The sequence below is a fragment of the Lathamus discolor genome, chromosome 13 (genome assembly GCF_037157495.1).
Source record: "Lathamus discolor isolate bLatDis1 chromosome 13, bLatDis1.hap1, whole genome shotgun sequence".
NCBI classification, from domain to species: domain Eukaryota; kingdom Metazoa; phylum Chordata; class Aves; order Psittaciformes; family Psittacidae; genus Lathamus; species Lathamus discolor.
In genome coordinates, this window is record NC_088896.1 from 9,676,729 (window position 1) to 9,689,945 (window position 13,217).

At 44.6% G+C, this 13,217-nt stretch overlaps 1 protein-coding gene across 1 annotated transcript in view; it reads right to left on the minus strand.

The window, feature by feature from the left end:
- The window catches only part of CACNG4 (calcium voltage-gated channel auxiliary subunit gamma 4), a 39,217-nt gene extending 26,310 nt beyond the window's left edge, over nucleotides 1-12,907 (minus strand). Inside the window, exon 1 of the mRNA XM_065693629.1 lies at nucleotides 12,685-12,907. Coding sequence (XP_065549701.1) covers nucleotides 12,685-12,907 — 223 coding nt within the window. The remainder of the gene's footprint in view (nucleotides 1-12,684) is intronic.
- Between the last annotated feature and the right edge of the window lie 310 nt (nucleotides 12,908-13,217).

Sequence of the window (13,217 nt, forward strand, 5' to 3'; positions counted from 1 at the left end):
TCTGAAGGCTCAACTGCTCAATGTTGACATTTTGGGGCTGGTGAGGGTTTGCATCCCTTTCACCAGCCATCCTCAGCACTGGCTGAGAAGGGCATTCCCTATTTAAAAGAAGAAGGACTTAAAATAAGGATAAGATTAAAATAATGACTCCAAATAGAAATCAGGTTGGACTCCGATTTCTGCAGCCTTATAAGCACATGGACCCATTTGAAGGGTGCAAAAATGGCCAACCGAGTGCCTACTGCATGTCCTCAAGACATAACAGGCATCTTTAGGCTCAGTAAGCCCTAGACTAAAAGATTCCTATTCTTTTTGGCATTGGCAAGATTTGTGTGTGGGAAGGCACCGCTGCTGTCAGCAGCTCTCAAAAGGCACCTTAAGGATCTGGATCCCAAGTGGATGGCATTGCCCACTGCACGCAGTGCTCAGCCAGTACCCAGACTGAGTAGATAGGTAGGAGCCAAGGTGTAGCAGCACAGCATTGACCTTCCTGCATGTTGACATAGTCAGGTCCCCACCTAGCACACACATATCCAGAACTGCCCTTTCAAAGGACCTGGGTTTAATCCCTGCCTCCACAGGGAATGCCAGGGACCCTTCCCTGTCTTGCAGAAATCAGAACCTCAATTCTTAGGCAATGCAGCATCAAACTTTGCGTGGATCATGCATAAATCAAGATAAATCTTGGCTTAAATGGGGGCCAAACCCAAAGAATTATTTATCTTTTTTACAAAGAGCCTAACTAAAAAGACTCTTGGGATGAAAACAGGAACACGAGACCTCATAATTCTCCCACTGGAGAAATTAAAATGCAAAATAGTATCTCTAAACAAAATTATGAAGCTCTGTCCCTTGAGATAGTTAAAAATTAAACGAGCAAAGCATATACCCAAGGATCTATTCTTACCCTTGCAGGACTTTGGGCTAGATAGTAGGTATTTTCTCCCTCTCATGGTTACAATGCTGAGCTCCCAGAAAGGATTTGTCTGTGCAATACAGTGAAGCTCAGCAATAATTACCCATTGTGCTATGTGATGAGGCATCCTTTTGGTTCTTCAGTAACCCGTGCACCTGGACTTTAACTAAAAACCAAATAATATGCACAGAAAACATTTTTATGTAAGAGGAGGTGAACATCACTAAAAATCAGAGAGCCTTTGTATGGCATGCCAAACTGCTGAAGCGAAAAAATGTCTTCAGTGAAAGGGCTCAGATGTGAGCATGTTTCAGTGCACAGCTCCAGGAAAAACTCTGATAATAAATGTGAGCTTGTTATCGTTGCTTTTCAGTGGGAAGTAAAGCCGGAAGCAGGGTCATGCCGGCTAATTGAAGCTTACATTTTCATTCAAGCACTGCATTTTAATTATAAACTGGTGACACAAGTGTCACTTAGTTCTTACCCTATTTTAAGTGTGCATACATATAAAGAAATATTTTCAGTTATTAATTTACTCTTGTGATCATACTCATTATCCTACATTATGTCTACCAGGCACGTGCCTAATGACATGTTTGATACGCGCTAATTCTTATGCCTCTTTTAATACAGGGCTTACACACACATTTTAGGCTGAACACCGTGCCAGCTGGCCACCAAAACAGGTACACACTTAAATGCTATAAAATCAGCATTAGGAACTGCGTACCCATATTCTGGCCAGCTGCAACCACTTGCTCAGCCCTCCTAGGGTCATGCCAGAATAAGGGATAACCTGTGAGAGTGGCTGCATCCAGCACTGACACTTGGAGGTGCCAACAGTGAGGTTCTGGCTGCCTGGGTCTGGCCCTGATCCTGAACCACTTGCCCTTCATCCAGCTTGTGAGTGCTCCTCTGATGTTGCAAAGTTGAGCGTGTTGGCTCTTTGTGTGGCTGAAGCCATGGGTAAGACTTAAGAAACCAGGTGGACAATTTCTGGCCTGTTTTTCCTTCTCTATAGGGTTTTGCTGCTGTGTCCAAAGACTGTGTCCAACTAGAATGCTGCCATTTATAAACAGGAATTAAAATAACATGAGGAAAAATGTCGCTGGGAATTGGCTACTGAAAGACTCAAAGTTATTAAAAATCAGACCAGGAGTACAAGCAAAACCAAGGCGAATATCCCTAGAAATCAAGTTGTGAGTGTAAACCTCTTTCAAAGCCACCAGATGGAATGGGATGGTTATGTTTTTCCCCTCTTAATTTTCTACCAAACTATACAGAGGATTCTATTTTAATAGCACTACCATAGCGGGACATTGCAAATGAATTGTTTGAATGGCTATAATTAGAAGTGATACTGTGAATACAGCCCTAGCATTATTCCTAAATACTGCACGGTTTTTTCCAGGTCTTGCATCTTTAAGGATCCCAAAGCATCTCCAAAACTGTCTGCATTTGCCAGTGCTAAAGGCAAGGGCAAGAGTACAGCAAAACATGCCGAGCAAAGGAGAAATGCTTACCAACCTCTGCAGCAAACCTTCTGTCTACTGAGGACAACCACAGGATGTTAAATCTCATGATTAGCAGATAGTCTTGGGTGAATATTTTTGGAAAACACCTAAGTAACCTAAAAAATTGAATCTTGTTGACTCCCAATGGGAGTTCAAAGACAAAACTTCATTGGAAATATGAGTTCATAAGCCACAGCCTTTGAAACAGCCACTCATCATCTCAGAGCATCTTTTGTCGACAGACAAAAACGTGTTTTCGCAGCAGGCAGAGCTGGGGGGACATGGACCAGCTCTGATCCAAATGCAGGGTGGGCAGATCCAAGCAGCACGAAGCCTGAGCCAAGAAACTCAGCCTCTTGCCAGGTTTATTGGCTCAGGTTCAGCACATGCATAAATGTAGAGGGGTTTTTGGATTGAGGCCGTCTGCATCCTACCGGTCCATCGGGAAGAAGTTGGTCTGTCTGCAAAGAGCACACTGGTGAACTCAAAACTGCTGTAATGGCAAATAATTGATGCTCTGCTGCCTGCTGGCAGGAGAGTGAGGATAAGACCCAACTGGTTACAGTTAGCAACCGTGGGTTTAAGAAGCTGTTTCCAAAGCGTTACTTAGCTTCCTGATTTATTAGCTGATATTTTACCGTGTCTAGGATAGCTTTGCTTGATACTGATGTTTTCCAGCAGTTCCCCGAATAAAACCTGATTGAAATTGTTAATGTTGCTGAGATTTAATGGTACAGAATAAACTGCTGCCAGCCAGGCATATGTCAGGTGGCAGAGTGGGATCCTGGGACAGTAAACTGAGGAGGAAATAGATGAAGAGTCTGGGGCTCTCCCCCTGCAGCCCACCCTGGAAACTGAGTTCCCAAAGTTTTGGCAGTTCATAATCGCCAACAAATAACCTACCCACCATCAGCAGAGGTGTATCTGCAGAGTAGCAATGCACTCTGGACTATTTACTCCACTGGCTCAAGTAACTGAGCTCTGTTCAGTGACTCTGAGGGCTCTGACCCTGCTGAAGATCCATGTGGATAAAAATGCGATGCGACATAACGCAACTTGCTGCTTCATCAGCTTGCTAAAAACAAACACACATGCAAAGAAACCAACTCAAGCCCGTTTTGCATTAAAATGTATTCAAGTATGCAAAGGAGCACTGCTATGGTTTACCTGAGTTTAGAAGATCCACTAGACAAACATGATTACAGCCCACTATTGCCATTAGTGAGTCAGATAGGAAGGAATATTACTAGCTTTCATATCTGGCTACCTTTGAAAACTCAGTCTAAATAGTCACAAGGTATTCCAGCATTAAGAGCTTGCTATTCCATTTGCTTGCAGGCAGCTGAATGCTGGGGGCTGACCTTTAAAGAAAACAACTCAACAGCATGGCAGTTCTTACAACAAAATTACAGAATCACAGAATCACAGAATCACAGAATCCCAAGGGTTGGAAGGGACCTAAAAAGATCATCTAGTCCAACCCCCCTGCAAGAGCAGGGTAACCTACAGTACATCACACAGGAACTTGTCCAGGCGGGCCTTGAATATCTCCAGTGTAGGAGACTCCACAACCCCCCTGGGCAACCTGTTCCAGTGCTCTGTCACTCTTACAGTAAAATTATCCCGTGTCTTGCTAATAGCCATCACTGATGCTCAGTGAGCCATGAGATAGGTATGCACAGCTCTAAGATAGGTGTATGCAATAAGTTCTATTTTAGATTTGATTATATTTAGGCAACGTAGCTTTGGCAAGATCCTATTTCAAGTCATAATTGCAACATGCCATGGTTCCTTTTTAATGCCTTGCAGCAACAGCAGATAAACTATGCCTCTGGGATGCAAGTAAAACAATAACAATCCTAACATTATTGAAAGCTATATATTTGGACAGGAGAAAATAATCAGTCATCCATATTCTACACAAAATTGCATTATTTGAAATGTATAAATGGGAGAAAATTGATATGAAACCTCCAGTAAAGAATTGGCAGTGACTTAAAAATGGTTATTAACTAAACCTGAAAAAACACCCCTGGCAGCTAAACAAGGGTGGTAATTCCTCACAGAACTGGGTACCTCTCCCACTCAAACAGGGGACGCTCATTGCTTCTCAGTATCTTTGAAATATCTGGCATTATGAAGCTAATGGGACCGGCTAAATGAGAACCATTCAAAGGGCATAACTAAGTGGCACAATTCCAAAACAGCAATTAAAAGGCGGAATGCTTGAAAAAGAACAATAAAAGAGGTTAATTAGTATCAGGGCCTGGCAATCTGCACAGGAAATACTGTAATTCCATAATGCGCTCTCCTTTCATCTGTCTCTCTGTATCGTGACCATGTTTATAATCTAGCATTCCTTCACATATACCATTTGCAAGAAAATTGAAGAACTTACAGTGCTACTTGTAATTTAATAAGGAGCCTGGATAAACCCATGGGAAACAAAGTAAAACAGAGAAAAGAGAACCCAAACTTCATGCCTTTTGTCAGGTATTTTCATTGGCAGGATGGCACGGAGATGCTCAAGAGTTAAGAAAAGAAATTAGAAATCTTAAGTTTCTCCCTGGGGCAGTATCTACCAGTTTTCTAAAGGAAGACTCTTGCATGGTCATTGAAAAGCTGATATAGAAGTTATCATTTTAGCAGAAGGAAAGTTACAACATTTCAGCAAGGAACGGCCAAAAGAGAATGAGAGCAAAGATGTTAAGGCCACAGGATGCCACAAGAAGGAGCAGAAGGAGGGGCTGGACTATCTGCCAGGCTAAATCATGAACTGCTTCTACACTTTTACTGCATCTGACCTGCAGCAGGCAACAACTGGCAAAAATGCTCCTGGGTCTGAAGGGAAATCTAGCTAAAGTCTGTCTAGGCTGGGCTATCCATCCTGCAGGCAGCTTGCCCTGAGGCTTGCTATTTTGAGGTATCAGAGAGGCCACTTATCATTAATATGATAATAAATTCCAATACAGAGAAAGGCACCATCTCAAATGTTGATGTGGTCCCCAGCTCCCCTCTGTACCCCTCAAAACAGCCAAAACAACCACTCTGAGAGAAAAAATATGAGGCAAAGCCCAGGAGAGAGCCACCTTCCTCTGTAACATTTTGAAGGTAAAATGAACTGATGTACTTCAGGAGTGGAGGCAAATAACTAAAGGAAACAACTATCCAGGAATAGAAGAGAGAGGACAAAATATACTGTAATTCAACTGAGCAAAATGTGATGAAGGGAGAGGCTTTAGGTCAAGGCAGAAAACAGTGAGAAGCCCTGCACAGCACTGAAAACATCCGTTTGTTCTGAAGTCATAAATGTGTATCAGCCTCTCAGACATATGGGCAGTTGTGTATTTATCCTGTTTATTTTACTACTCCTGTGAATCCTGCCTTGCCATCTGTTGGTAAGAATTTGGATGCTGAACCGTAAGTCTGTGACATAATAAATACCAGTAAACAGAAATCGAAAATGAAGAGAAGCACAAAGTAATGTTTGGAAGCAGGACCAGTTTTTCAGTTTGGAAGTACGATTTATTTCTCGAGATGAGTCTTGGCTCAGAAAACAAGGACCAGCAGGAAAAGGTCCAATTGAAGGGACAGATCTACAATCCGTCCTCTTATATTGGCTTCATATTGGCATAATTCCACCGCCTTCCTAGAAAGCATTTTAAATTTATGTAGGTGGAGAATCAGACCTAATCCTGTTCCTCAAGGAACACATGCTGAAACACAAAATATTGCATGTATAAAACATAAGTTGCACGCAAAATGCTTCAAACCCAGTTAATGTTCCTGCGCCTTCTCTGAGCCGGGCAGCCCTATTGCTGTGTCCCAGTTTCTCCGCATCTTCTTCTCCCTTTTATTACTAGTATGAGAGGAAAGTGGGTGGGAAGGAAGCACAGTTCTCCCTCCTAGTCAGGAGCAGAAAGAGGAAGTAACTGGCCCCAAATAAGGCAAGAAACCTAGCTAAGCCCAGACCCACAAGCCCATCCATCCTCCTACTCCCTCTCCATTTCCAGTTTGGGGATATAGAAATTACTGCTCAGGTCTTTGACACACAAACCACACAGACACCAACTAAATATCTGGGTGCTGAGTGGTATTAATAACAGACTTCATATTACACTCAGTACCTAAGTGCTCACCTTCCCAAAAGAGTAAAAATTAGATGAAAGCACTGGCCTCCCTGCCTACTGTTCTTTCTTTTCTTTGTCTGTAAAGATACACAGGGCTACAGAAAGGGGATATTGGATATATTCCCCTTCCCCTCAGCTTTTTAAGGTGATTCATGTGTTTGCACCTGGCAAGACTGACCAAAGTAACAGGTCAACCACAACACAATCTGGGCTGAAGTAATGCAGAGTGACCCAGGCAATGGGGCAGGATTCACCAGGGAAATAATGACTGTGGTGAAATTTTACAGGAGCAGAAAACATACATATTTGCCTGTTTTATCAGTTCACACTGGTGAGGGTTAGTAGGGCTGCCAGAAAGCAGGGCAAGCCCTGATGAGGCACAACGGCCATGAGCTCCTGCCAGTATCTAAGAAGAGTAATAAAGCCCATGGCAGAAGGTCAGTTAAAGGTAATGGCTGTTGGAAGAAGCCCAAAGACTATATTATATTACATTGCAAAGGTTCCCCATGAACCCCAAAATGACTTAGTATGGCTCTGACAGATACTGCCACAAATGCCATCTGTCAACCAGCAACAATATGCATTATAATTATATACAGAATAAAAACGTAACTACAGCACAATGCAGCCGCAGGTATCCCATTTGTACAACCCAACGTCTCCTTGACCCTTCACAAAACATTTCTGGAACCGAGGTAGGATTATTCTCCACATTACATCTTACACAGATGAAGAAACTTTACAGCTGGATTACAAATGTGCTCTCATTGGTTTACAGCCTTCAGGGAGTATCGCTAATGCACAGAAAGTCTTTGGGTTCTAAGTTTTGCACTGGGATATCTGACATGCCGAGAGCCACGAAGAAAAAACCAAAACCTTCGTGTAGCCTGATAGCTCCCTACTGGCTATATAGTAGATGGAGTTCAAGAAAGCAAATTAATTCATTAAAGCAACATATATTCAGTCAATTACCTTCAGATCCCTGTTTCACAGAGCATCTCAGGAAGAATGGATGTTTTGTTACATCAATACAGTCATCTGAGAACCTCTGTTACAAATGTTCAAACAGGTGCATTTAGATCTGTGCTTTTTTTATTCCAGAGCAGATAAAGCCTCAACCCATCTTCTGCTGACAGTTCCTCCAGCACAAAATTCCTCGGTATTTTAAAATGTGTTATCCTATGGGCAGTATTTCAAAGGGGTTAACTCTGCATCCTGAAAGATTGCTCCAAATTCAGAAACTCTCTCTAGCAAATGGAATGCTCTTTCAAAAACTCAACCTAAAACGGCCGTCAAAAATCACTCCATCAATTGCTGGCAAAACTGCACTGCTTCAAATACTGCTTCAAAGGTGACGTTAGAGCTCTAAGAATTCCTTTTAAAAACAGTGAGCAAAGCACAGGCACTTTCTCAACAGCATGTGTTTTACCAAGGAAACGGAGAAGGTAGGAGTAGGATGTATGGAAAGAAAGAATGAAAACATGGGCTGAATCTCAGAAAAGTCTCTCTCTAACATGTTTATATTTGTTTTGAAAGATTCGTGGATGCAAATTCACTCTTCAGGACCTATAACACATGTACAAAATACATATAGATTGTCCTAGAAATAGGCTACGGCATACACAGGGTAAGTTTTTCATCGCATGTACACCCACTTGTGCATTCTCCATTTGCAGCTACTTTCTTTCATAATGAAAGACTCACATGCTTAACAAAGACTGAGAAGACCAACCAACCATCTCTAAATATGCCTGTGGATATACCCTCCAAGTCAGGTCGTGTCTGACATTAAAGTCATACAACATTTACTCTTTGACAAATAAAACTTTGGCAATAACACGTGAATATAAAGTCTGCATTGTGCTTAGTTCATTACAAACAGCGGTGGTGCTAGGACTTCATAGCTTTGCTCTGAGAATACCAAAGAATATTCATTCTGTTTGGAAAAGCCATGAATTTGCAGTATTGATGGATAGCAGCCTTCCTTTATTTGCTTGCCTCAAACATTTGTATAAGCATTTTTATTTTGTTTTCCAGAGTATCCATGGAAGCAGCGCATGCGTGTGCTGCAGTTCCCACATTCGTGCGCATTCATCCAAGCTGGAAGACTCACAAATAATTGTGCAAATGTGCATTTGTGCAAGTTTTCAAGTCATAAATGATTTACTCGCTTCTTCCTCCCGGTTATAAAGGTTCCAACCACCCAGTCAGGAAGGACATGAGAACTAAATAACCAATTGCACCACTTGAAAAGTAAATGGCAAACAGGGAACACTAAAAGCAGGAGACACAATGGCTTCAAAGACATTCATATGCTGAAGTGTTTAATAAAATACTCTTAGAATAATTTTAAATTTAAATTACATTATTTGATTTCGTATCTTGATGTCACGAGCAGAGCTCCCTGTTGTGAGCTGTCCTATTAACTTCAGCACGATTGTCCACCAAGATAAGCAGTTTCAGTGGATAAAGTGGTGTTTTTTAAATCTTTTTATGTCTTCTAGGCAAATATTTAACAGCACATCCTCCTTGTAAGACTTAAGTAGTTGTGCTGCACATTTACCACAGGAATAGGGGCTCCTGGAAAATCATGGTGGTTTAAGCTCTCTTTCTTAGGTTAGCTTGACCACGAAAAGATTATTGATTAAATACACAGCACCATAGCACAAGTGTGTACACAGGCCAGAACAGCAGCCACTGAAATGGGGCTGATTTGCTTGTATTATTAACTTGTGGGTTGGGATGGAGATTTCAGGTGTGAACGGCTGCATTGCTGCATGGGACTTCATCCGAAACTTCTTACTCCAGCGACAGCTTTACTGTAGCTGTCAAAACTGCAGTTATCACAGATGCTGTGTCCCCAGAAAACCAGAAACCTGCTTGCCAAGGAGCCCCTGGGCCATTTTATTGCAGAGGCTCAGGCGAATCGCATCCACTTCTGCTATGCTCACATTCACACCAAGAATTATTTTAAACAGTTTCCTACTTAAGGCAATTACCTTGGATCAAAATCTTAAAACTCCATGCAGAAATACTGCTATTATTTAAAATCCACTCAATGAGCCTCCTACCTCCACCTCTGACAAACACACTAAGAGAACAAAATTGGGATTATATAGGCAAGAGCTTGACTGATATATCATTAATGCTACTTCTTGAGTGACTAAGCTCCATAGTAGTATCGCCTACTAGTACCGAAACATGATTTCATCCCCAAGACAACTGCAGCTCCAAACAAAGATAATAGGCTGGATCCCTAAACTGCTTCTCTCCAGTTATCATTATGATGTTGATTTGCGGTAAAATGCTGTCTCAAAGAAGAAAACCAGGAAAACATCAAGGAACACCTAATAATTTGATTAGAAGATTATTCTTTCCCATTCTGTTTCACCAATTTTGTTTGAAATCTTGAAACTGGGAATAGAGGTAATTGTTCAAAACCCAGCTTAGAGGTTATTTTATGGATATAGTTGAGACGCATTTCAATGGAAAATTTCAATTGACCTGAATTTACTCGATGAAATGCTTTATTCATGTCAAAAGCAACTTGGGAGGCCATTTAAGGTATTTTCAGCTTTGCACATTGGTGGCTTTGATTTGTCTTTCGAGATGAGTCAGCTGGTGCTTAAGACCATTAAAATAAATTGAGTTGTTTTTTATAATTATTAGTTCAAAACACAGAAAAAGTTCTAAAAATGGGTTTGAGGCCAGACCTTTTCATCACATGCAGAAATCTATACCTGAAATCATCTTCTTGCTGTGCATCTCCTCAGAGTTGCAGCTGTGATGTTGATTTTATTAAAGACTCATCCACTCCGAATGAGTGATGCTCTGAAGCAGTCAAGGGGGTGTTGTTTTAAACCAGCTTCTAGTTTTATTATTTTATGGAACAAAGGAACCTTTCCACGTGAAAATCAGAGTCCCACGATACGGCTTAAAACATGAATAATGTAATGCATCTATAGATTTTATCTTACAAAGGCAGAACATACCGAAAATGTAGGAGAGAATATCTGAGAACAGATGACAGCTTTCTCAAAATTGTCCATTCTTAGCACATATTTGACAACTTTAAAATTTGTAGCTTTGTAATTGCATTGTGAGCATTTGAATTTTGAGCAGAACAGCTCGAGTGCCAGTGGATAGATGGGGCCCATGAAATGGTTTTTTCTCCCCTGAGTTGATGAGGATTCGAGGTTCACTTGCACACAACTGCTGCGTGCAATATTCCAGCAAACACCCTTGGAAATAAAACATGCCCAGGAAGGCAGAGGCACTGTCCCAGGGATGCAATGGGACCACGGACCAGCCGGCATTACCGGGCACTGGTTGCAATGCTGCCTATTTCCCTGACTTCTTTCTTTTGAATAAAGTTTTGACTTAAGCTAAAATCAAGGCAAAAATTCCATCAGTTTCAGTCAAAGCTGCACTTCATTTCTATGAATGAGATTCCTGGAAGACCATACAGAGATCCTGACTTCGGGAAACTCAGGGATTTCTCCTGGAGATGACAGGCCCAGCCTAGCAGAGCAACCCCCGTAAGATGCAAAAAAACTTGCTTTCCGTGGAAAAGGAAGACTGAAGACACCAGAACAAGCTCAGTGAAGACGACAAGATTTGGTTTAAGCAGAAGATGCTCAGCACCTCTCAAGAAAACTCAGGAGCTTTCAGATGCAAGCCCTTATTTTCCAAGTATCATGATAGCCCACACCGAGAGTTAGATTTCCTTTAGGAGTCATAAAGCCAAGCATTATTATTACCCACAAATCTTTACATTTCAATAATGCTTATTCTCTTCATTGTCTAAAAATATTTTCTTGTCCTACAGCTATTCTACGTATGAATCCTGTCACTAGGTAGCAAAGTTGGTAATTTAAGAGGAAAATTACATTACACTGTAGCCTTTAATTGTTAGGGAAAGGAGAAGATGAGAACAGACGTTAAGGATGAGGTGCTTCTACCATACCACAGCCTTTCCTGGGGAGAAAAACCACCTCTGAACACAGCTGCTAGACTGAACTATAGCTGGGCTCATCTGGGCTGAGCTGTCAGTCAGAATAAACCACAAAACCAGGCTTACAAAGTTCATGTGTGCTAAGTTGTGCTGATGGAATTGGGCGCACTGCAGCCGCTATGCCACGCTCATTACTGTGGGAAGAAAGACTCCGGCGTACCCTCTACCCCCACGAGCCACAGAGCAGCTCAGCAAAAGTCAACAGCTTTGCTCCGTGCTCTCCCTTTCATCCAGAATCACTGAGGCTCTGGAAGATGCTCACACAGAGGAAACAGACACAGTAGATGAGGGGGTGCAGAGCCCCATGGCCCTGGTCCCACTGCCAGCCCACGGCGTGTGCCCCTTTCCTTGGGACATGCCGGTTTCCCACGGCCAGAGCTCCGTGCACGCGGCTGACAGATGTGTTTTCCCATCTGGGCTTCCCGATCTGCTATACCAAACCCTCGGAACACCCATGTGTTTCTTTGTCCCGGCAGTTACCCACTCCCCCTTCGCTACAACTCCCATTTTCAGAGAGGAAGCCACATGTTTGGCCTCTGCGGGGAGTGGGGTGTCCTGCTACCCATCTCGGCACCTCAAACACATACCCTTCTCTTTGTTAATCTCATTCAGCCTGACCCTTGCGCTGTACTAAGTAACCGCGAGTGCACACCAAAGCATTTGAACAGTAGCAACATCATCTTCAACCAGGCTCTCGGTATGTCTATCTGAGGGTACACGGGGAGGAACTTGGGTTTCCACTGTCCCGCCCGAGAGCTGTGGCCAAGCCCCAGAGCCCCTGAGGCCAAAACCCTAGGGGGTGCCCGGCCCCGAAGCCTGTAGGGCTCCGATGCACCCCAAAGCCCCGACCCCGTCAGGATCCCCTCAAAGCCCTGCAGCCCCGTGGGGGCGGCGGCGCGAGGTCGCTCCCTTGGGCAGCGCTCCCCCGGGCAGAGCTCCGCATCCCGCCGCCCGGTTCCCATGGCAATCTCGGAGATGCCGGTTGCCACGGTAACGCCATCCTCCTCCTCGGCCGTGTCCGAGGCAGCGGCGCGGCTCCGGCTCTGCCCGGCGGCTCCGGGCGCGCAGCCGGTCCCCCCGGGAAGTTGCTCCCCCCTTAACCCTCGGTACCTTCGAGGCAGCAGATCCTCCAGAGCCCCGAGTGCGTGAGATCGCCCCTCGCCCGCCGCGGCGGCCCCTGCGCCTCGTCCGTCGTGATGTTGGTGCCGTTGCAGATGTGAGCGCTGGAGTAGAGCCAGTAATCGGTGCCGATGGCGATGGCCATGAGGCTGAAGGCGGCGAAGGCTCCCACCGTGGTCAGCAGCATCTGGACGCCACGGTCACACCACACCATGGTGCTTCATAGTCCCCGCACGGGCGCGGGGGGCCGCACGACACCGCCCGGCAGCCGCCGCCGCCGCCCGCGGGAGGCAGCCGAGTCACGGGGCGGGGGGCGGAGGCGGCGGCGGGGGCAGAGCGGGGCGGGGGGGAACCGCTCTCCGCCGCCGCGGGGCCGGGCTCCGCCGCCAGCCGCGCCCCGCCCCGCCCCGGGAGGGTGGGAGCGAGGGAGGGGCCGCCCGGCCGCGGAGCACCGGGAGCGGGGGGCTGCGCTCGACCCCGCGGTGCTGCGAGAGCCCCGGCCCGCGGCCGCGAGCATCGCTCTG